The sequence below is a fragment of the Molossus molossus genome, unplaced genomic scaffold, assembly GCF_014108415.1.
Source record: "Molossus molossus isolate mMolMol1 unplaced genomic scaffold, mMolMol1.p scaffold_m16_p_21, whole genome shotgun sequence".
Taxonomy (NCBI): Eukaryota; Metazoa; Chordata; class Mammalia; order Chiroptera; family Molossidae; genus Molossus; species Molossus molossus.
In genome coordinates this window covers 37,632,276-37,654,963 of record NW_023425357.1, presented here as the reverse complement: position 1 = coordinate 37,654,963, position 22,688 = coordinate 37,632,276, and the positions used below count along the sequence as shown (strand labels likewise).

Sequence of the window (22,688 nt, the reverse complement as noted above, 5' to 3'; positions counted from 1 at the left end):
GAAAACCCGAGCTCGCGCCCCATCTTCGAGAGCGCGCAGCGGGCCGGAAGGCTTTCTTTGCTGCGCTCTCTTTGAGGAATTGTTAGGGCAGGTGGGGCGGAAATTTCTTCAGATAGTGGCTGGCCTGGTCTCCCTCAGTTTAGAGACGAGATGGTCCTGAGTCCTTCAGTTTGAGGAATGAAGTGAATGGGATCCTCTCATTTGGGGAAAGCAGGGAGATGAATCCCTTTCAGTTTGGAGCAAGAAGTGAAAATAGATTCTACTCAGTTTGAAGAAAGAGGTGGGATCATTTTCCTTTAGTTGGGGGAAGAAGAGGAAGCGATGCTTCTCAGTTCTGGGAAAAGGATGAGATGACGCAGTTTGAGGAGGGAGGTAGAACACGTTTCTCTCAGTTTTGGGGAAGAAGTGGAATGGGTGCCCCTCAGTTTGAATAAGCGGAGATGGTTCTCACTTTGAGACGAGATACGCCTAATGCCCCTCAGATTTGGGGGGAAAGTTGAGTGGATTCCTCTTAGTTTGAAGGGAATTGATAGTCTGTGTTTTCCGTAGTTTAGGGAAAGAAGATGCGTTCTCTTCAGTTTCATGGAAAAGGTGAGGAGTTTCCTGTAGTTTGAGGGAAATGAAGAGGAATGGCGCTCCTCGGTTTGGGAGATGAGAGGAATAGCCCCCTTCTCAGCTTGGGCCCCGTCCGGGCCTTGGGTTTTCTGGAGACCTTGAGGACAGCGCTGTCCACACGATTCTCTGGGAGCGCCCAGTGCGCGTGCGCAGCTCTGATCTGGGCTGGAGCCCGAAGGGGGTCCCAGGCTCTACTGGGCGGCGCCTATGGAGGCGGCGGCGCACTGCTCCCTGCGATCTCTTGGCTGCAGCGAGAGAGCCGTGGGCTGAGTACCAGGGGCCAGCTGCTCTCTGCTCGGTGGCACTTGCCTTGGAGACGAGCCCCTTTCGTCTGGATCCTGCCTCCTGGCAGATCCCTGGCCCTTCCGCGGCGGGCTGACACCTTCCGCGGGTGGGACGCCGCTGGTGATTCGGGGGTGCTGTGGTCGCTCACAGCTGGAATCCGGCTGGGGAAGGCGTGGGGCAGGTTTGGAGAAGCAGATTGAAAGGAATAGGTTGCAGGACTTGGGGGTGGGCTGCACTGGGGAATTTCCAGAGCTGAGACTGGTTTAGACGGGAGGAGCTGGGGGCCTGAGTACGAACGCCCGGGGCAGGATCTGGGAGTCCGTACCTGGCTTGGGGGTATCAGTTGGGATTGGGGGTAGCGCTTCTCACGTGCTTGTGACGCGGGGGCGGCTGGTAGGAGGCCGCGGCGACGTGGGGCCGGCTCCAGTGCAGTGCCTGGAGGGCGACTAGGCAGGAAGCAGGATGCTGCGCGCCGCGCTGTCGCTCCTAGGGCTGCCCCTCGTGGTGGCAGCAGCAACTGAAGAACCCACCCAGGAGCCGGGGTCCCCGGGCGAACCTCCCCCAGAGTTGGCGCTTTTCCGCTGGCAGTGGCACGAGGTGGAGGCCCCCTACTTGGTAGCCCTGTGGATCCTGGTGGCCAGCCTGGCCAAAATCGGTGAGTACATGTGCAAGGGCCAGGCCGGCGGCTGGCGGTGGGCAGTGGACCACCCCCAACCCCTAGTTCCCAAATCAGGGCAGGCTTCTTGCACAGTGCCGGGATTTAGGTTGCGATTCCACAGTCCCGGCTGTCACTGAGTTTCTGCGTTGCCTCTTGAGGATTTCCCTCCTCCCCTTCTCCTCGCGTGGGAGCTCTGAGGATTTGCCTTTTCCAAGGGTTGCCCCAGCTCTCTCCGTCCCCATCCCGAGAGGGCAAAGGCAAAGGCAAAGACTTTGCCCTCTCTACCCCCCTCTTTCTCTTGCAGTAAACCCTTCAGTCTTGCTTCTCCACCATTCCTCAGCTACCCAGAAATCTGTCAGTGGTGAAAACGTGTGGGGACACTGAGGGGATGGGTGTTCTGCAAACCCAGGCATCCTGGTCCCAAGGAACAGGCTTCCCTGGAGACCAGGTCCAAGTGTCCCAGTCTTTTGGGATCCTAAGCTGTCATTTTTCCTCTAGTCCCCTAAAGATGCCCTCTTCTTGTGCCTAGCTGTGGGACTCCACCCCAGCCCTTCAAGTTCAGGTCTACAGTCTTTCCACTTCAGGGTATAAGAAACTTCCATTTATTGGGGCCTTACTGTATGCTGCCAGCAGTAGATGCTTTCATACATCCGACCTCCCTCAGTCTGCACAACATTGAAGGTTGTGCTTATCCTTTCCTTGAATAATGCTGCTTTTCCTTGCCTCTGCCCCCTCCTCCCTGCTTCTGGCCCCTCCTCCCACCAGAGACCCTCCTCCCTTTGTGCAGACTCTGCTGTGGGGATGGCTAATTATAGCTGAGTGTTGCTATTCTGCATCTATACTGGCACAGTCTGTACTCCAATCTTACCAATACAGCCTTCATGTAAGAATCACACAGATTAGAATTTGCCTCCCTCCTCCCCCAGGGACACTGCTGGGAGGAGAGGGTCTGAGCGAGAACTGAAGAACTCTCTACTCTGCTGTGGCAGCCTATTAATAATGGAAAATGGGCCTTTAAATGCCTTCCAGGAGCCCTGGCCGGTTTGGCTCAGCGGTTAGAGCGTCGGCCTGCGGTCCTGAGAGACCTGGGTTCGGTTCCCGCTGAGGGCATGTACCTCGGTTGCAGTTTGTCCCCGGCCCTGGTCGGTTGTGCGGGTGGCAGCCACTCGATGTGTTCCTTTCACATCGATGTCTCTCTCTCTCTCTCTGTTCCTCTCCCTTCCACTCTACCTGAACAAAAAATGGAAAAATGTCCTCCGGTGAGGATAAAAATAAATAAATAAATAAATGCCTTTCAGGAGCCTGGTTCTGTCTGTCAGAGAACAGGCCTTGGTGATGTTTTTGGATTGCTGGGATTGATGCATACTCTAGAGATGAGAATGGAATAGGGTTCCTGAAGGAGAGGAGAAGGGGAACCAAAGGTAGTGTGTGGGAGATCTATGACTGAACTTACCTTAGAGCCTGGCAGCAATGAAAGCAAGGGGAGAGGAACCTCAGATCTGGGAGCTAAGAATTAGGTTTGCTGAGAAGTTTGTGAGTTTCAGGAGAGTTCCTGTCTTATTTAGGCTTATAGCAATGACTGTAGTTTCCCCCATAAATTATTGTGCTTTTTCTAAATTGGATGACACCTCCCCTGGAGGTAGAAAAGAGCCTCCTTTGCATCAGTCAAAAAAAGAGAGGAGGAGAAAGATAGGTAGAATGTTCTGGGATACCTTCCTCCAGTTTCATTGCTAGAAGATTCCCCCACTTTTATTCAATAAATCTTTATGTAGATCCCGCTATGTGCCAGGCACTGTCCTAGGCCTTTTGGGGAGAAGGGCATTATCTTGGCATTGGGTCTCACACAGACTAACATGGAAACCTACCTCACTACCCACCACCCCAGGGATAATATGGGGAGAGGTATTCACTCTTGGCCTAAGGGACCAAGGGATAGCCAAAAGAACTTATTTTAGGGACAAAGGTAGAAGTGGAAATAATGCTAGAAACCTATTTCATACCACCTCCTCTTTTCATAGAGTCAGATCTGTTGCTATTTTACCCCAGAGTCATATTTAACTAACATTTGTTGAGAACCAGCTCTTTGTCTGACATCCTACTAGGCACATTCACATTATATCATCATTTTATTCTCACCCTGTGTAATGGTATTTTTCCCATATTACAGGAGAAGAAATTGAAGTTCAGGTAAATTAAATAATATGCCTGAGATCACACAATTAGAAAGTGATAGAGACAGAAGAATTGAAGATTTTCTGACTGCTAACCCCAATACTTTTTAAATTACCAAGTCCTTGGTGAGCCTATACAATGAAAAGCACACTGGGCTAGAATAGTACTTCTAGGAGGTGTACTATGCATTATGGTCTAGACAGGGAGACAGGATGCAGTAATATAATAATAGATGACATTTATTGAGTGCTTACTATAAAGCACTGGGCTAAGTATATTGTCTTACTATAAAGCACTGGGCTTGAGTATATTGTCTTATTTAAACCTCACAGTGGTCCTATGAAATCTTACTATTTTTATTTCCAATCTATTCTTGAGAAAACTGAAAGTCAGAGAGGTGAAGTAATTTGCTTCAAAATCACAGACAAGTAAATAGAGGAGCCAGGCTTTGGACCAGGCAGCCTGGCTCCAGAGGCCCTGATTTTTACACCTATATTATACATAAAAGTATATTGAGTAGCATTTGCCGAGGTTCAGATAATGGCTAGGAATAAAGGAAATTAGAGAAAGGTGAGGTCCCCTGATATGAAGCAGAGAGGAGGGGGCATTTCTGGAAATGGAAAAAGCAAGCAATAGTCTAGGTTACCATGGTAGGAGCACCAAGAAATAGACAACTTTGTAACCCTGGAAGATTGGAGATTCTAAGAGCCTTGCATTCTTTTCTCCTTCTTTGGTCCCAGGGTCAGGGGTCCTGACCTTGGATAACCTAAGATTGAGAGGTTACAGGCCAGTGTGTGTGTATCTGGTAAGCTGAAACCTGGTCCTCTTCTTACATTGCAGTGTTTCACTTGTCTCGGAAGGTGACATCTCTGGTCCCTGAGAGCTGCCTGCTGATTTTACTGGGACTGGTGCTTGGAGGCATTGTCTTGGCTGTGGCTAAGAAAGCCGAATACCAGTTGGAGCCAGGCACCTTCTTCCTCTTTCTGCTGCCTCCTATTGTGCTAGACTCGGGCTATTTCATGCCTAGCCGGCTGTTCTTTGACAACTTAGGTGCCATCCTCACCTATGCCGTGGTGGGCACACTCTGGAATGCCTTCACAACAGGTGCTGCCCTCTGGGGCCTGCAGCAGGCTGGACTTGTGGGTGAGTAACCCTAAGACCCGAGCTGGCAGAGGGAGGCTTTGCCAGACTCATCACCCAACTCTTTTTCCCTCTGCCTTTGGAGATCCCATGTTGGCGAGAGCCATGCCCTGAGAGTTCCATCTTGGGTCCCTCTTACCTGGGGTGCAAGGCATTGCTCCAGATGGGCCTTCAGCCTTCATTAGGTCTTTGCCAGTTGAATCTGGGCTCCTACAGCATGACAGATGATCAGGGACCTGACTTCCAGCTGTGTGTGGGCTGCTGAGGCTGGGAAGCCGGTATCACCACTCTGTTGTCTCCTACCTGCTGTTACCACACTGCCAATTGCCAGCCCTGCTCCTCTGAGGCACAGCTCACCATTCCTGTGAGGGCCTACCATCTTGACTCATATTATTATTTTTAATAAATACATATTATACATTCACAAAATGCAAGATACTACATTGGGTGTTCTCTCTACTTATCCCATTGACTCATCATAGCAACCCTGTTGAGGTATAATTTGTCCCATTTAATAGATGAGGAAATAGAGGACCTTAAACTTGTTTGATATCAGGTCCAACGTTAGCAGGAGAAGTCCATTTTACTGAGGCTCTTTGCATTCAGGCTGCTGTGACCTGCTCCCTTTTTCCTCATTTTCTGCCCCCCAAATTTATTCAACCCTGAATGTTGGTAATTCTGACTTCTTCCAAGGTACAAGGGAAGGTTTGCAGTTTTCACTGAGGACTCCAACCTGGTTTTCCTAATTGGTCGATGAACTCCCTGAGTGGGAAGGGAAGGGAGGACATGAGACCATGATCTTAATAGTAATCCTAATAATAGGGTACTTTCTATGTATTAGGCACTGGCTAAAAGAACTTTGTGGGGAAAATACTGTAATTATTCCCAAAATATACATGAGGAAACTGAGGCTCTCAGAGATATGACATGTTCAAGTCCCACCGGTGGTGCTTTTTATGCTATATTCAGTCCTCATAGATGGATAGCCTCTCTCCCTGCTGCTGAGAATTGTGAGGGTCACATCCCTTAGGCTGAGAACCACAGGTGTGGGAGAAAGCACACTCTTTTGTTCTCCCTAATAAAGCCAGTCAGCAGCCAGTTTCCACCTGCTGGTGGTTATTATTACTGCTGCTTTACTATTTATTGTCAGTGCCATTTAGCTTTTCAGGTTACATAGAGCTTTCTTAGTCATCTCCTAGGTTGTTTTTTGCAGCAGTCTTGTGAGGTAGGCACACGAGGAGGCATGGCTAAGAGAAGTCATGCAACAGTGATAGTGCCAACATCACAGAGCTGATAACTGGCAAAACCAGGTCTTAGGCTCAAGTCTCTTGACCAGCAGGCTGATGCTCTCTTTACCATCCCAGTCTTCTCTGGGTGTCCTTGTTTTAACAGTGGGGTGGTGTCTGGGCTTGAGACAGGAGACTCAGTTCCTCACCAATTACTGTCCCCCATCTGTCCCTTGAAAGCCCATAGAGTACAGGCTGGCTTGCTGGACTTCCTGCTGTTCGGGAGCCTCATCTCAGCAGTGGACCCAGTGGCTGTGCTGGCTGTCTTTGAGGAAGTGCATGTCAATGAGACACTCTTTATCATTGTTTTTGGCGAGTCCCTGCTCAATGATGCAGTCACTGTGGTAAGAATGCTCAGCTGGCCTGCTGATCTCAGGCCCTCCCGCTCTGAGTAGTTGGGTGTATAAGTAGGTTCAGACCCTTTTCCCCGACCCCCTGGGGAAGAAATACAGTCTCAGCATTTACCTTCTCCTAGCAGTCCCAATTGCTGCCTTCCCCTCATTCCTGACTCTCTTCTCACTCAGGTGCTGTACAAAGTCTGCAACTCCTTTGTGGAGATGGGCTCTACCAATGTGCAGGCCACTGACTACCTGAAGGGGGTCGGTCAGTATTTCCCCACTTTCAGCTAGCACTGCAGGTCTGCCTCCCCTGGGTAGCTTAGTCCCTATCCCCACCACTTCAGGACAGAGGAGGCTTATTTCAGGCTTACTCATTCCCTTCCCTCCTCTATGGAGAAATGGGGTCCTGAGAACCTAAGAAGGAGGGGCTTTCCTGGGATCCTGGCTCAGGGATCCTGATCCCCGGGGAGTGCAGTGGGCATTATCCTCCACTCCCTGCCAGGCAGAAGTCTTGTCAGCCTGGGTTTGATCCAGGCCAGGGGTCATGCTGACAACCCACTCCTCCCCCAGCCTCCCTGTTTGTGGTCAGTCTGGGCGGGACAGCCGTGGGCTTAGTGTTTGCCTTCCTCCTGGCCCTGACTACACGCTTCACCAAGCGGGTCCGCATCATCGAGCCACTGCTGGTCTTCCTCCTCGCCTATGCAGCCTACCTTACTGCTGAAATGGCCTCGCTCTCTGCCATTCTTGCGTGAGTCCAGGGGAACTTGCAAGCAGGCAGCTGGGAGGGGGCACTGGAGATGGTTGCTCCTCATATGGACAGATGCAGTGCCCTGAGGAGTCCATAGATTTCCCTGAGGTCTTGTGGTAGTGGTAGCCTCATACTCCCCTTGGGAGATAGTAAACCTCAGGTAATGTTCCAGGATCTACCCCCCAGAACTTTCCTGGGCACCCCAGACAGAACCCAATCTTTCTCTGCCTGAAGTGCTCTGTGTGGTGTGGGCTGAGGTAGAATTGGCTTCAAGGCCTGGAACTACTGGCTGTGGTGGCCACAGCACTTCAAAAGATGCCTCAGAGAGTGTGCTATTCAGAGCATGTTTCTCCCACCTTCCGCTCCAGGAGGCACTGAGCAGGAAGCCTGGAGATGTGAACACTCATCCCAGGACCACAGCTAGCTATTATTCGACAGTTTCCATGCCTCCTGGGCATCAGCTCTGAGAGTCTGAGGCAAGACCTTCTCCTGAAGCATGCTCAAACCCCAGAGGCTGACCTCTTCTCACTTGTCCTGTCTCTCCATTCCTCTCCCAGGGTGACTATGTGTGGCCTGGGCTGTAAGAAGTATGTGGAGGCCAACATCTCCCAAAAGTCACGCACAACTGTGAAATACACAATGAAGACTCTAGCCAGCTGTGCTGAGACTATCATCTTCATGCTGCTTGGCATCTCAGTTGTGGATTCTTCTAAGTGGGCCTGGGACTCTGGGCTGGTGCTGGGCACCCTTTTCTTCATCCTGTTCTTCCGAGCCCTCGGTATTTCTGGCACCCTCTGCTTTTCCACTCTGCTTCCTGTCCCTGCCCCAGCTCATCTTCCAATCTGAGTCCACATCCTTGTCAATTCCTAAGCCTCCCCTTGTTTCTTTCCCCTCCTAGCCCCTTTCAGACCTTAGCCCACATACTTGGTGTCAGTCACTCCCAGTGCCCTCTACTTCCAACCCCCTGCTCCCTACTGCCCTCCCTCCTGCTGTAGGTGTAGTTCTGCAGACATGGGTGCTGAACCAGTTCCGGCTGGTCCCTCTGGACAAGATTGATCAGGTGGTGATGTCCTATGGGGGTCTCCGGGGGGCTGTGGCCTTTGCTCTCGTCATCCTACTGGACAAGACCAAGGTCCCTGCCAAGGACTACTTTGTAGCCACTACTATTGTGGTGGTCTTCTTCACAGTCATTGTGCAGGTGGGAGAGCCCACAAGACTGGGTGGGGAGAGGGTCTGACATGTCCTGGGGGAGGCTTGGAACCTTTGTGATAGGGGCTCCTCTTCCTGTTGTGTATACAAGGGCCTGATTTCCCAGACTTTGAATGCACTGAGGTCAGGATACAGAAGCTGAAGCCTAATTATGGGGAGAGAAATGCAACAGGGAACAGGAGAGGGCAGGGCTCACCTGCTGCCTGTTTGTAGGGCCTGACCATCAAACCACTGGTCAAGTGGCTGAAGGTGAAGAGGAGTGAGCATCACAAACCCACCCTGAACCAGGAGCTGCATGAGCATGTGGGTACCAGAAACCCATCCCTCCACCTATCCCTCTTTCCCTTTTCCTATTTTGAGCAGAGTCCTGATCCAGTCCCCCTACGCCCCCCCCCCCCCCTTCTAGACTTTTGACCACATTCTGGCCGCAGTGGAGGACGTTGTGGGGCACCATGGCTATCACTACTGGAGGGACAGGTGAGGGAGCTGCCCCGAGGCTCCTTCAGCAGCAGCAGCCCCACCAGCCAGGGCAGCATGGGATATGTGCCACACTCCTGAGAAGGGACACAGCCAGGCTCAGGCTGGGTGACCTCTGTCTGAAGCCCTTCATTGGCATCCCAGTACTCTCAGGATAAGACAAAGCTCCCCAGTGAGGCCTGCCTGTCCCTGTGTGGTCTGGTGCCTGCTGGATTCAAACCTCATTGTGCTCTGCTCTGTCTTTGACCATCTGCCTGTTAATTACTTGTATTCTGGTTTAGAATCTTAGGGCCCACCATGCTCCTCTCCCCCTGGCCACTGGGACATTTATACATGTAGTTCTAGAATACTCCTTTGCCTCCCTTTCACCTACTTAACCTCTGTTCATCCTTCAGATCCCACCATAGCCATCAAGTCCTTAGGGAGGCTGTCCCTGGCCTCCCTAACTAGAACAAATCCATGCCACACTCTATAATTATCCTTTGCAGTTCTTGTCATGGTTGCACTTTTACAGTTATTTGCACTAACTTCATTTAATGGCAGGCTTTCCCGTAACACTATAAATTTCATAAGGGCAGGGACTAGCTTTGAGATTTTCCCTGACTGAGGTCCATACCAAGACAGCCAGGCCAGCGCTGGTGGTGTCCCTACCCCATCTGAGGAAGGGCCAGCTAGCCAGGCCATGGGAATGGCACTCAGGCCCCGGCCTGGCATCCTCTGTAGGTGGGAGCAGTTTGACAAGAAGTATCTGAGTCAGCTGCTGATGAGGCGGTCAGCCTACCGCATTCGGGACCAGATCTGGGATGTGTACTACAGACTCAACATCCGGGATGCCATCAGTTTTGTGGACCAGGTGGGTTGGCAGCCAGTGGTGGGTGAGTAGGTGGCCAGTAGAGCAGGGTAGGAAGGGGTGACTGACAGCAGATAGGCCCTGAGCAGGAAGTCAGGAAATTCTAGCAGACTCAGTGGTCTTGTGAAGTGACAGCTGCAGGAACCAGCCTGGCCAGATGCTAACATTCAGAGTCTGGCAGGAAGCAGAGAAAAGTGGGAAACAGCTAAACTCTGGAGTCAGCAAATGTGGTTCAATTATTACTTATAGGCTTGTGACCTTGGGTAAGTCGCTTATACTCTCTGAGCCTCAGTTTGCTCAACTGTAAGAAAGTAGAAATAAGAGTGCCCGTATCACAGAGTTTTAAGGATTCGATAGGTAAAATTGAACCTCAAACATCAAAAGTACAGAATGTGTTAACTATTGTTATTTTTTAGCACAGTAACTTGCACGTCAAAAGAGCAGAATAAGGGTTAACTATTGTTATTTTTTTATTGCTTTCTGACTGTCTGGGCCACTCTCAATCTGTTTACCATCTAAACTTTGTCTTGGCCCCTTCAGGGAGGCCACGTCTTATCCTCCACTGGACTCACTCTGCCGTCTATGCCCAGCCGAAATTCTGTGGCAGAGACCTCTGTCACCAACCTGCTGTAAGTCCTTGAGCCCACTTTCCCTTCCTCAAACTTCTCTCCATTGATCCCTCTATCTGAATCACTTCTGGGAAAGTTTATGAGCACCTTAGTTTCTGCCCTTCCCCTGGCCTGTGCCTCCTGGCCCTTCCCTAGCACTTGTTCCCTGCCTCTTGCAGGAGGGAGAGTGGCAGTGGAGTGTGTCTGGATCTGCAGGTGATTGACACAGTACGTAGTGGCCGGGACCGTGAGGATGCTGTTATGCACCATCTGCTCTGTGGAGGCCTCTACAAGCCACGCCGAAGGGTGAGAGCAGCCAGAGTGTAAGCCAGGGAGGGTGATCTGGCCATGATCGCAGGTTTATGAGGTGGTTGGCACCAGCTGTGGGGAGCTATAGATGTCAGGTTGAAGAGTGGAAGCTTCATCTTGTCAGTAATAACTTTTAGCTTTTCTTTTTTGAGTAAGGGTTGATCTAATACAAACACTGTTTAAAGATGTATTCTCTGGTAGCAGAATGCAGATCAAATTGGAGGGGGTCAGTTGAGAGGCTGGGCAAGCCAGTTGGGAAGCTGGAATGCAACACTGGATTAGAGCTGGGTTGTGGGAAGGGAGAGAAGCATAGGACTGGATGATTGGCCATGGAGGGGACAGAAGGAGATAGAGTACAGAGGGCTTGATGGGGTCTAGTCACAGACAGAAGCAGGAGTGCTGAAAAAGCCTGCGGGAGCAGCTTAGCATGGGGAAGGCAGACATCTACTTTAGGCAATCTGAGTTAGTCCAGTGCAGGTTGTGAAGTTTTGGGGCTGGAAAGGCCCATCCCATCCAGGAGGGAACCCATCGCAGCCCCAAAGGGAGCAGCAAGCCATTACCTTGAACTTCCTGAAATGGGAAGCCAGCTACCATTCCTGACAGTTTTAACAGTCAAGGCTGTTTCTACCTTGGAGACAGAATCGACTTCCTTTAACTTGCTCCCACTGGTCCTAATTTAACTCTCTACAGTTCTGCAGAATATATTTTCAAAGGTTTCAAGGCAATTCCCTTCCACACAGGCCATCTGTGCTGAGGCCAGCATTTCTTCTCTCTGATGTGTTTTCTCTGGTCATAAGAAATAAGGACCACAATGGAAGGTGCAATTCTAGCTGTTGTTGACCATAACAGGACATAGGGCCTCTCTCACCTTTCTAGTTCTAGACCTTGCTGTTCTCTTCTTGCAGCCCCGATTCCCTTCAGCTTTGGCTCACCACCCTGAGGCTTATATTGTCTTTACAATCAGGCAAACCCCTAGTGTTTTCTTTAGTTAATGGGTGTTAAACCCTATCTCATCTTATTTGTTCTATTTACTTTTTTTCTAATGGAAAATGTCACTCATTTACAAAACTAGAGAGAATATAGTAACTGATTTATCCATCACTGAGCTCCAGTAATTATCAATGCACAATTTTATCTTATTCTATTCTGGATCCCCACCACACTCCATCCCCACTTTATTATCTTAAAGCAAACTCCAGACATCATATCATATCATCTCTAAATATTTTGGTATGTATCTAGGCGGCAAGAACTCTTTAAAAAAAATACAACATACTACCATTATCACTTGTAACAGTTAACAGTAATTTCTTCTCACATCAAATATCCAGTGTTCATAAATATCTTTTTCCAGATGGTTTAAGTCAGGTTCAAATAAAGTCCACATATTGCATTTGGTAAATAAGTCTCTTTATTTTTAAAAAAATCTATAATATTTACTTCTCCCTCCTTGAAGAAACTAGATACTTTGTCTCAGAGAATTTTCCATATTATAGATTTTGCTGATTATATTCCAGTGGTGCTGTTTAACATGTTCCTCCTTCCCCTGTGTTTCCTGGTAGTTAAATCTAGAGATCTGGTCAGATGCAGGAACATCAATAAGTATGCTGGCCCTGCCCGGTTTGGCTCAGCGGTTAGAGCGTTGGCCTGCGGTCCAGAGAGTCCCGGGTTCGGTTCCCTCTAAGGGCATGTACCTCGGTTGCAGTTTGTCCCCGGCTCTGGTTGGTCGTGCGGGTGGCAGCCACTCAATGTGTACCTTTCACGTTGATGTTTCTCTCTCTCTCTTCCTCCAACTCTATCTGAACCAAAAATGGAAAAAAAAAAAGTATGCTGTGTGTTTCTTACTGTATTATATCAGGATGTACATAATGATTGGTTGTCTATGGATGTGTGTGTATGTAAGATTGGTAAGTGGGTTCTGCCCAACCAGTTCTTGTGTAGCCAATTAAAAAAAGAAAACTGGAGTAAGATTGTGCTTATCCCTGTTAAATGTCATCTTATTTGATTTAGCCCATCATTCCATCGTTTGGATCCCATATCTGCCACCAAATATCTGCTCAGATTCACATCCTGTGAAAATTTGCTGAGCCTGTTAACTCTGTATTCATCCAAACCAACATAAAAATGTTGAACAGGATAGAACTGAGGACAGAGCCCTGTGGCATGCTACTAAAGGCTTCCCTCCAAACTGACATGGATCAAGCATTTTTGGGTATAGTTACTCAACCAGTTCTGAATCCACTTAGTTGTACTGTAACACAATACATAATTCAAGCATTTTGGGGGTATGGTTACTCAACCAGTTCTGAATCCACTTAGTTATACTATAACACAATACATAATTCATCATGTTCTTCACAGAAATATCATCAAAAAGAGAGAGAAGTATCTAGTATGCAGTTAGAAATCTAAGATTATAGTTTAAGAGAAAGATAAGGGCTGAAGATGGATTTGGAAGCAATCTTTTTTTTTTATCCTCACTTGAGGACATTTTTTTGGTTTTTGTTCTATAGTTGGAGTGGGAGGGAGAGAGAGAGAGAGAAACATTGACGTGAAAGGGACACATCGAGTGGTTGCCGCCCGCACGACCCAACCAGGGCTCGGGACAAACTGCAGCCAAGGTAGGTACGTGCCCTTAGCAGGAACCGAACCCGGATCTCTCTGGACCACAGGCCGATGCTCTAACTGCTGAGCCAAACTGGCCAGGACTGGAAGCAATCTTTGTCAGAGTTTTCCTCACCTGGCTACATCAGAATCCCCTGGGGAGCTTGTTAGCGTACACATTCCTGGCTTCACCTCCTGAAGATTCTGATTCTGTGGTATGAAATGGGACAAAAGAAATCTGCTTTTAAATCATCCCCCAGGTGATTCAGATGCAGCTAGTCTGATGGCTGGTGTTGGGAACCACAGATCTCTATCCTGGGCTAGCTGAAGCTGAAAGAATGGACAAGTTTGCTGGGGAGAGAGAATTTAGAGGGGAGAGGAGGGCCAAGTACAACACTATGAGGAATGCACATGGAAGAAAAGAAAGGGGAGCTAGCAAAGGAGAAGCGAGAAGGAACCCTTGGAGGAGCAGTAGCAGATGGTGTCTTGGATGCCTATGGCAGAAGTGGGACTTAATGCTGCAGAGAGGTCAGGCCAGTGCTTAACTAGGGGCCATGGCATTGGTGACCAGGAAGAAGGCAACGCTGGGGAGTTGCAGACCCTGAAGTTGTATTTCTGGTATTTTTAAGGAAGTAATGGGTATGAGAGAAAGTGTCAGAATCAAAGTATAAAAGTTTGACAGCAAAGGGGAAGCAGTGGAGTCAATGGAAAAGTTTTCTTCAAGGAGGGAAGGGGCAGTGGTGAGGGAGGGATTAAAGAAGCAGGAGAAGGAGAAATAGGAGGAGCATGGAACTAATGGAGGCAGGAAGGAGTAAGCTGAGCAAAGCAGAGGCTGGGGTGGGGAGTGAGGAGCCCTGGGAAGGACCTGGACTCCTCCCTTTACCTCTCTGAGAGAGGGGCAGCTCTGGGTGAGTATGTAGAGGAGAACAGATGGGAGACTTGCAGGGAGCTCTTAGAACTGGTGAAGGGAAGCAGAAAATGTGAGGTATAGGAAAGGGGACAGACTGGGAATGTGAGGCAAGATAAAATGATTTGGAACATGCTGACAGTATTTGGGAAATTACCACTAGATAATGAAAAGGCTGCCAAGAGCCAAGGGCAGAGATGGAGGCCGTCTAGGTGAGTATGTGGTAAGTTTGGTCTTTATGAGAAAGAGTTGAGAGGAGCAGATGATGGGGTTGGTCCTGAATTGGGCACAGGTGGTTGTTGGACTGAGAGGGTTTGGGGTGTCAGGAGAGACAGTTATGGGAGTTCAAAGTGCAGCCCGAAATGTCATGGTGTTTGTTGTAGGAATGGCTAGCGGGAGAGTTTCACCTGGAGAGAAAATCCTGTGTAGCTAGCAGGGGATATGTGGGCCAGGTTCACAACTGAAGGTGCAAAGAAAGAAATGTCTCCTGTGGTCTCATAGTAACCCTCTGCCTCTGGTCATTCTTCAAGTCAGAGAGAAATAGGAAGGGGCAGTAGTGGATAGGGGAAACCAGATTTGGGGGAATAGGTTCTAGCATAAAGGAAAGTTTTTCCCTAGTGAACTGAGAATACAGAGTGTCTGGCTGGATTCCTATTGAATTTTTGTTTTGTTTTGTTTTTAATCCATGGCTAGTTCTTGAAAAACTGGGCCAGCAGGGCTTATGGTGACCATGGGGCTATGGCCTGGGATTCCTGTGGGAGGCCAAGGCACCCAGCCTCATGGCAGGGTGGGGCTGTCATTGCCAGTACAAAGCCAGCTGCAGCCGCCACTTCATCTTGGAGGATGTACAGGAGCGGCAGGACAAGGAGGTCTTCCAGCAGAACATGAAGCGGCGACTGGAGTCCTTTAAGTCCACCAAGCACAACATTTGCTTCACCAAGAGCAAGCCACGACCCCGCAAGGCTGGCTGCAAGAAGGCACGTGCTTTCTTTGGGGCTAGAGAATGACGGCATGCAGTTTTGCACCCCAAGTGTTGGAATCCAGCCCAAGGGGACCCCTAGTTGGATAATTAATCCTCAGGGATTTAGTGGCTGAAGCAGCCTGAGTTCCCTTTTGTATCTTCCTGGAGCCCTGAAAGGGTAAGGTGAAGCCTTCAGAGGAAGATCAGCTTCTTGGCCATGTGGTCAATTGCTGGGAGGCAGCTGAACTTCGTGCTATAAATGAAATGAGCAGGAGAAAGGCAGATTCTTTGGAGGAGGCAACTCCATAAACCCCTAATTCAGCTCAGACTGATGCATCAAGAGCCCTTCTGGGGCATGGGTTACTCAGACTCCACAACACTTCTGTGGGGGGTCCAAGGGATGGTGGAACCATCGGGAATCAACACAAATTCCCTCCCCTTCTGTGTTGGGAAGGTAACAGGGTTGGGGTTGGAGCCAGGGCCAGAGGCTTAGGGTTTTTTCTTGCTCCTTAGAAGAATGGTGTGGCTTACACTGCAGCTACAAATGAGAAGTCTCCTGGAGACCTGGGCTTTCAGGACACAGGCAAGCAGGGGATGGGGATGGGGTTGAGGATGGGAGGGGTAGGGAAAGGGCAGGACCTATCAACCAGAATCCTGGAGGACCTACTCTGCTGCATTCAGTGCCATGAGATGGGGCTCTTCTCAGGGACTAGATGGGCATACTTGATTTCAAAGCTGGATGTGTTCAAAGCCGTTATTAGATGTTGTGACAGGAGACATCTGTAGCTAACTACAGGTTACAGGCCCTGAGGACCTGGAAAAGGTGTGGAGAAGGGGAGAGCTTGGTCTGAACTTTGAAGGATGGGTGAGCCCTGGGGCCCAGTGTCCCATCTGCAAAACCAGGATGAGCTGAACACTGATGGGCCTTCTAGCTCCCCAAATGCTCATGTTTTCATTTGATGGGATCTGGAGCTGAGAGGAGAGGATAGGGAAGCTATAAAGTGTGACTTCCCTCATGGCTTCCTCTGAGGACTCTGCTCATCCTGGTTGCATCCTTGGGATCTGTATTCCCACTTCCCTTTCTTGCAAGCACCCAACTCCCTAGGCCAGTGCCAAAGCAGCCAGAGGAGAAAGCAGATGCCTCTGCCAACTGTGGGCTCTGCCTGGGTGGACAGGGAGCTGGCTTGTGCAATATCAAAAGGCAGCTGCTTGGCTGGCCATCCCAACTCAGCTCTTGTCCCTAACCAGCTGCTGTGATCTTAACTGTGGAGTCTGAGGAGGAGGAGAGCTACAGTTCTGAGACAGAAAAGGAGGACGACGAGGGAATCATCTTTGTGGCTCGGGCCACCAGTGAGGTTCTCCAAGAGGGCAAGGTCTCAGGTAATGTCTTCCTCCCTGACTCTCTCCCATCTGGAGCGAGCTGGAGCTATGCAGTTGGCATCTCCCTTTTTACTCATGGCCTCTACTCCAGATAACTCCCTTTCCCCATTCACTCGTTTTTCACCAACCAGCATTTACTGAACACTGCCTTTATATCGGACTCCTAATGCACATGATTTGCTTCAACTCTCACAACAACCAAGATAAGGAAACAGCTCAGAGAACCAAAGGAACATTGAACTTGTCTAGCATCCCACAGCAGAACCAGAATTTGAACCTGACCCATCTGACTCCAAAGCCCACAGCCTTTTCACTGCCATGCTGTCTCCCTTTACAGTCTGGGAAGAAACATGAGATGACAGGCTAATACCTGGCTCTGTTGTGACCCATGCTCAGCACACCTGCCCTCAGGTAGAACACCTGTTGAAAGTGGTAGTCTGTCCTGGGGGAGGAGCCCGAACTAATTGAAATGGGATTATTGTGGATAAAAAACATTATTTACATGTTTCCATATGTGGAGAACTGACTCACTCATAAATACCACTGCTAGTTGGCTTAAGCACCCTCAGTTGTCTTTTAAATTTTTTTTATTATAGAAAATTTCAAAATATACATTAGACAGAATGGTAAGATGAACTCCCACTGATCTGTTACCCAACTTCAACAATTACCTACTTCTAACCAATCTTATTTCATCCATACCATCACTATTCCCCTCTCTTCGCTGGGTTCTTTTGAAGCAAATCTCCAATATTATGTCACTTCATCAATAAACACTCCAGCTTGTATCTCTAAAGATAAGGATTCTTTATTTTTTATTTTTTGCATTTATCTTCAGATAGAGCAGAAGAAGAGAGGGAGGAAGAGAGAGAAACATCGACGTGAGAGAGACACATTGATTGGTTGCCACCCACACGACCCCAACTGGGGCTGAGGACAAACTGCATCCAAGGTATGTGCCCTTAGTGGGAACCGAACCCGGGACTCTCTGGTCTGCGGAACGATGCTCTAACCTCTGAGCCAAACTGGCCAGGGCTCTATCTCATTTTCTTAGCTAATCTTATATTTCCTTTAAACTAGTAATTACATATAGATAAGATTTATGTTGTAATTTTTTTTTTTTATCCTCAGCCGAGGACATTTTTCCATTTTTTGCACAGATAGAATAGGAGGGAGAGAGGAAGAGAGAGAGAGAAACATCGATGTGAAAGGGACACATCGAGTGGCTGCCACCCGCATGACCAACCAGGGCCGGAGACAAACTGCAACCAAGGTACATGCCCTTAGTGGGAACCGAACCCGGGTCTCTCCGGACCTCAGGCCGATGCTCTAACCGCTGAGCCAAACCGGCCAGGGCTATGTTGTAATTTTTTTGTAAAAATATTTTATAGGTGGTAATGGTGTACTTCCTTCTGTATCACATCAGGAAGCACATACCACCTGGTTGTCTTTTTTTAATTTTTTAATTTTTTTTTATCCTCACCCGAGGACATTTTTCCATTTTTTATTCAGATAGAGTGGGAGGGAGAGAGAGGAACAGAGAGAGAGAGAAACATCCACATGAAAGGGACACATCGAGTGGCTGCCTCCCGCACGACCCAACCAGGGCCAGGGACAAACTGCAACCAAGGTATGTGCCCTTAGCAGGAACCAAGTCCGGGTCTCTCTGGACCGCATGCCGATGCTCTAATCGCTGAGCAAAACTGGCCAGGGTCCACCTGGTAATCTTTTTGTGAAGTTAACATTGACCACTGGTTTCAGATATTGTTACCCTTATCCCTCCATTATCAAGTTCCCTGTCAGCTTTTCATCAAATGGTTTTAGCAGCCACTGATGATCACGGCCAGATCCAACATTTAAATTTTTTTTTTTTAATCCTCACCCAAGGACATTTTCCATTTTTTGTTCAGATAGAGTGGGAGGGACAGAGAGAGAGAGAGAAACATTGATGTGAAAGGGACACATCAAGTGGCCGCCACCCACACAACCCAAACAGGGCTGGGGACAAACTGCAACCGAGGTACATTCCCTTAGCGGGAACCGAACCTGGGTGTCTCTGGACTGCAGGCTGACACTCTAACCGCTGAGCCAAACCGGCCAGGGCCAGATCCAGCATTTCACTGGGAGTTGCACAATGGTGATATTCTTACATTTATTTATTTATTTTTGTCTGCATTAATAGCAGCTTCCTCCTGTCAATTGCTTAGTTACTTTGAGGTATAGTTCATACAAGAAAGAATGGATAAATACTTGATTTTTTCCTTTTATTTATCAGTTTTCTTTTTATTTATCAATGAGTTAGTTTCCCTAGCATCCTCCAAAAGTGAACACTGAAAGTTTTTGTTGTTTTAATTTTGTTGTGGTTGTTAAAATTTAATATTTTAGGTCTTTCCAGAGAGGAAGTTTTACTTTCAATCACAGAATCATTACATTAAAAATTTTTTTTTCTTTATTTATTTTACAGCAAGAGGAAGGGAAGAGAGAGAGGGATAGAAACATTGATGAGAGAGAATACTGATTGGTTTCTTCCTGCATGCCCCCTGTTGAGGATTGGGCCCACAAACCTGGGCATGTGCCTTGACTAGGACTCAAATCAGTGACCCCCTGGTGCATGGGCCAATGCTCAACCATTGAGCTACATCAGCTGGGCAGAATCAATACATTTTATAATGTACTCAGTCTAGTTTATTGGACTACTCAGGACTATCAGTGAGCAGACACAAACTGAGCACCTATTATATGCAAGACATTGTGCTTGACTTTGGCCAGAGGGCTTCTCTTTCCCAGGTTTCCTCTTTCAGAATCTCAGACTTCCTGTCGTACAGAGGCTGAGCCTTCCATCCTGGCTGCCAGCATTCTGGGATTCTTAACTTATGTCCCCTGTGCTCTGGCATCCCCTTTTTGGCACGGTTTTAGCCTGCTCTTAGGTTTGCATGAGCTCACTCTCCTGCGCTCTGTCCCACCAAAGGGCTGTGGTGGGTGTTCAATGGGTATTTGCTGAACAATTACTATGTACCCAGCCCTGTGCTAGGTGCTGGGGATACAGTGAAAAGCAAAACCAGCTGTGGAGCTTCCCTTTGGCAAGGCATTTATCAAATAATCACACAAGTGGATGTAATGTGGCAACTATGAAGTGAATTTATGAAAATGTGCTTATACTTAAGAATTCCATGTGTTGGTAGTGAATGGGGGTGTACTCTGTTTCCAGGGAGCCTTGAAGTATGTCCGAGTCCACGTATCATCCCCCCCTCTCCAACCTGTGCAGAGAAGGAACTACCCTGGAAGAGTGGGCAGGGGGACCTTGCAGTTTACGTGTCCTCAGAAACCACCAAGATTGTGCCAGTGGACATGCAGATGGGCTGGAACCAGAGCATCTCATCCCTGGAGAGCCTGGCATCCCCACCCTGCACCCAGGCTCCAACTATGACATGCCTGCCTCCCTGCCCACTGGCCACTGAAGAGCCACAGGCCCCTTTTGGCCTGCCTTCTGATCTGCACCCTAGCTTCGCCTTTCCTCCAAGCCTGGCCAAGGCTGGCCGCTCTCGCAGTGAGAGCAGCGCTGACATCCCCCAGCAACAGGAGCTGCAGTCCCTCATGGAACATGAGGACCACTCAAATCTTAGCCCAGGCACTGCCAACTCCCACTGGTGCATCCAGTTCAACAGAGGAGGCCGGCTGTAGCCCAGGGACTAAGGGAGGAGCAGGAGGCTGGAGTCCCCACACAAACGGCAGAGGAGTCCACTCAGCCTGACATGGGGTCAGAGGGGCCTGGACTGAAGTAGCAACTGGGCTCCCTTAGGGCAGGTCAGCAGGGTCTCTTGGGCTGGTCCTTAAAGGGACCCTTTTCACCACCACCCCTGCTCCTAACTCCTGCCACCTTCCCTTTTAATGAGACCCTAACCCTGACTCAAGACCCAGTCCAGAGCTAGGGGATAGGCCCAGAGACTTGGATATTTGATGTCTCTTCCCCAGTGAGTCTTCCTGGGGCAACTTTAAGCAGCTGTTTCCTGCCCCCAAAGCAAGGGCATCATTCCTCGGTTGACACTGGCTTTTTACTGCCCTCCACCCCCTCCTTAGCACCAGCTCAAGAACAGTGGCAATGTAGCCCTGTCCTCAGAGGGTTTGGGGTGGGAGGTGAAGCAGGTCTCACCTTGGGTTTTGCTGCCCTGTTGCATCAGCTACCCATAACCAATTTTTTTTTTTAGGGCACTGGGAATCTGTCTTCACCTCTTGCTTTATCTCCTTCTGTTTGCTGCCAATTATTGGGGTGATATCTCCTCCTTTTCCAGGACCAAGGCCACAGGGCTGAGCCAGGCTTCAGGTCAGGACTGCTTTTTAGCCATTGTCACTCTGAGGATCTGCTGCTCTGCATCCAAGTCTGGATTTTTCAGATCCTTGGGTCTGGGTTTTCTAAGGAAAGGAGACAGTGGCCTCTGGGCTTCCACATTACCACCTTGACATTGCCCAAACATGAAAGGAGCCAGGGCCACTGCTCCACTACTCTGGGGGCTAGAATGCCTGGCCAAGGCAGGCAAAGGGCTGACAGGGTGGCAGGTAACTTCCCTGGGGTTAGCACCTGCCCTGTGTTGTGTACCTTGATCCGAAGATACATTAAACATTTCTTAAATGGATGGGTGTCCCATGTCCATGTGTCTGGGGGTTCTAGGATCAGGGGGTGGCAACAAGGGCATCTGGTCAGTGAAATGGAAACTTCCAACTGCCTGCCCCAGGGCTTCTGGGATAGAGGTTGGAGGAGGATCTTGGGAAAGACTGTTAGGCCCTCTGGCCCTCCTTCCTCTCCCATACCTTCCCAATATTGTACCCCTTCAGGGGCCTGCAGTGGCTGTCCAGAAGATCACTATGGGCATAGGGTCACAGAATGGGGAGACCACAAAATGGGGAAGGCCAACATGGAAAGAGACCCCAGAGGTCAGGTGCCATGGTACCCAAAGATGCAGCCACCACACACTGGGACCAATAAGCTTTCCTTGAAAACATGAAGGCAGATGTAGGACAAATGAACAGAAATGCTCTGCACATGGTGGGTGAGAGGGCACTCTCAAAGGAGCTGGTTACCATGAGTGTTTACCATATAAATAGGGTAGCGTGGGGTCCAGTAACATCTAAGGATAGGACTTTTTTTTTTTTTTATCCTCACCTGAGGACATTTTTTTGCATTTATCTTCAGATAGAGTGGGAGGGAGAGAGGGATGAAGAGAAAGAGATAAACATTGATGTGAGAGAGACACATCAACTGGTTGCCACCTGCACGACCCCAACGGGGGCCAGGGACGAACTGCAACCAAGGTATGTGCCCTTAGCGGGAAGGAACCCAGGACTCTGATCCACAGGCTGACGCTCTAAGTGCTGAGCCAAACCGGCCAGAGCCTGAAGGACTTTTAAAAAATATATCTATCTTTACTAAGATATGTCATGCATACCATAAATTCACCCAATTAAAATGTATAGTTCAGAGGTTTTTAATATATTGAGTTGTGCAATTCTTACCATAATCTAAGTTTAGAACATTTGGTTATTCCCAAAAGTCACTCCTTACCCCCGACCCAGCCCTAGGTAATCACTAACCCACTTTCTGTCTCTATAGATCTGAAGGACTCAACACACTGCCAAGGTTACAAATTTAGTCACTTTTTCTATGTTAAGCATGGGGAAAGTGTGAAGAAAAGAGTGATTTAGGCTTTGCACTCAAGTTGTGTACAGTTGGCAGTGATAAGGCCTAATAGTTAACAGTCCCAGCTGTCATTCAACAGGTATGTCATTTTAGGCATGTTACACACTCTGAGCCTCAGTGTCTTCATCTCTAAAATGGGATAACAAGTACACTTACTTCATAAAGTTGCTATCAGGATTCAATGGTAAAATGAATAGAATCTAGTACAGAGCTTGGCCCACAGGGATCACAAATGTTTGTTATTATTGGTCCTTATAAGACAAAGAGCACTAAAAGTGCTATGAGTCCTTGAGGAGATCTAGGTAGCCTCTGGGAGGAGTGTGTGTGTGTGTGTGTGTGTGTGTGTGTGTGTGTGTGTAGAGGCTCAGACAACACAGGCAATCTATGTAGAAAGAGCAGCATAAACAAAGGATGCCTAGAGCACACCTGGCAAAAATTAAGAAGCAGTG

The 22,688-nt window shown here is 48.8% G+C and overlaps 1 protein-coding gene across 9 annotated transcripts; it reads left to right on the top strand.

The window, feature by feature from the left end:
* The first annotated feature begins 35 nt into the window (after positions 1–35).
* Positions 36–21,178, top strand: SLC9A5 (solute carrier family 9 member A5). Of its 9 annotated transcripts, none has more exons than XM_036274438.1 (16): positions 36–591; positions 4,781–4,873; positions 6,337–6,500; positions 6,681–6,759; positions 7,065–7,242; positions 7,800–8,020; positions 8,238–8,440; positions 8,665–8,754; positions 8,858–8,928; positions 9,652–9,781; positions 10,319–10,407; positions 10,566–10,692; positions 15,013–15,183; positions 15,681–15,750; positions 16,416–16,547; positions 19,756–21,178. In XM_036274438.1, the coding sequence occupies exons 1-16, from the start codon at positions 564–566 to the stop codon at positions 20,226–20,228; spliced, it is 2,319 nt and encodes a 772-aa protein (XP_036130331.1). In that variant the 5' UTR covers positions 36–563; the 3' UTR covers positions 20,229–21,178. The 9 variants fall into 9 exon arrangements, 8 of the variants coding, with proteins under 8 accessions (XP_036130331.1, XP_036130329.1, XP_036130330.1 ...); XM_036274436.1 differs by having other exon boundaries at positions 36–1,555; positions 4,571–4,873; XM_036274442.1 differs by lacking the exon at positions 36–591 and adding an exon at positions 1,391–1,555 and having other exon boundaries at positions 4,571–4,873; positions 7,151–7,242.
* Positions 21,179–22,688: the final 1,510 nt, after the last annotated feature.

What these genes read in the sequence shown, in the direction of transcription:
- SLC9A5 (XM_036274436.1), top strand. Translation starts at nt 1,363, where the DNA reads ATGCTGCGCGCCGCGCTGTCGCTCCTAGGGCTGCCCCTCGTGGTGGCA. An exon ending in GGCCAGCCTGGCCAAAATCG is followed by an intron (nt 1,556 to 4,570) that starts GTGAGTACATGT and finishes CTTACATTGCAG; the next exon opens with TGTTTCACTTGTCTCGGAAG. An exon ending in TATCACTACTGGAGGGACAG is followed by an intron (nt 8,929 to 9,651) that starts GTGAGGGAGCTG and finishes CATCCTCTGTAG; the next exon opens with GTGGGAGCAGTTTGACAAGA.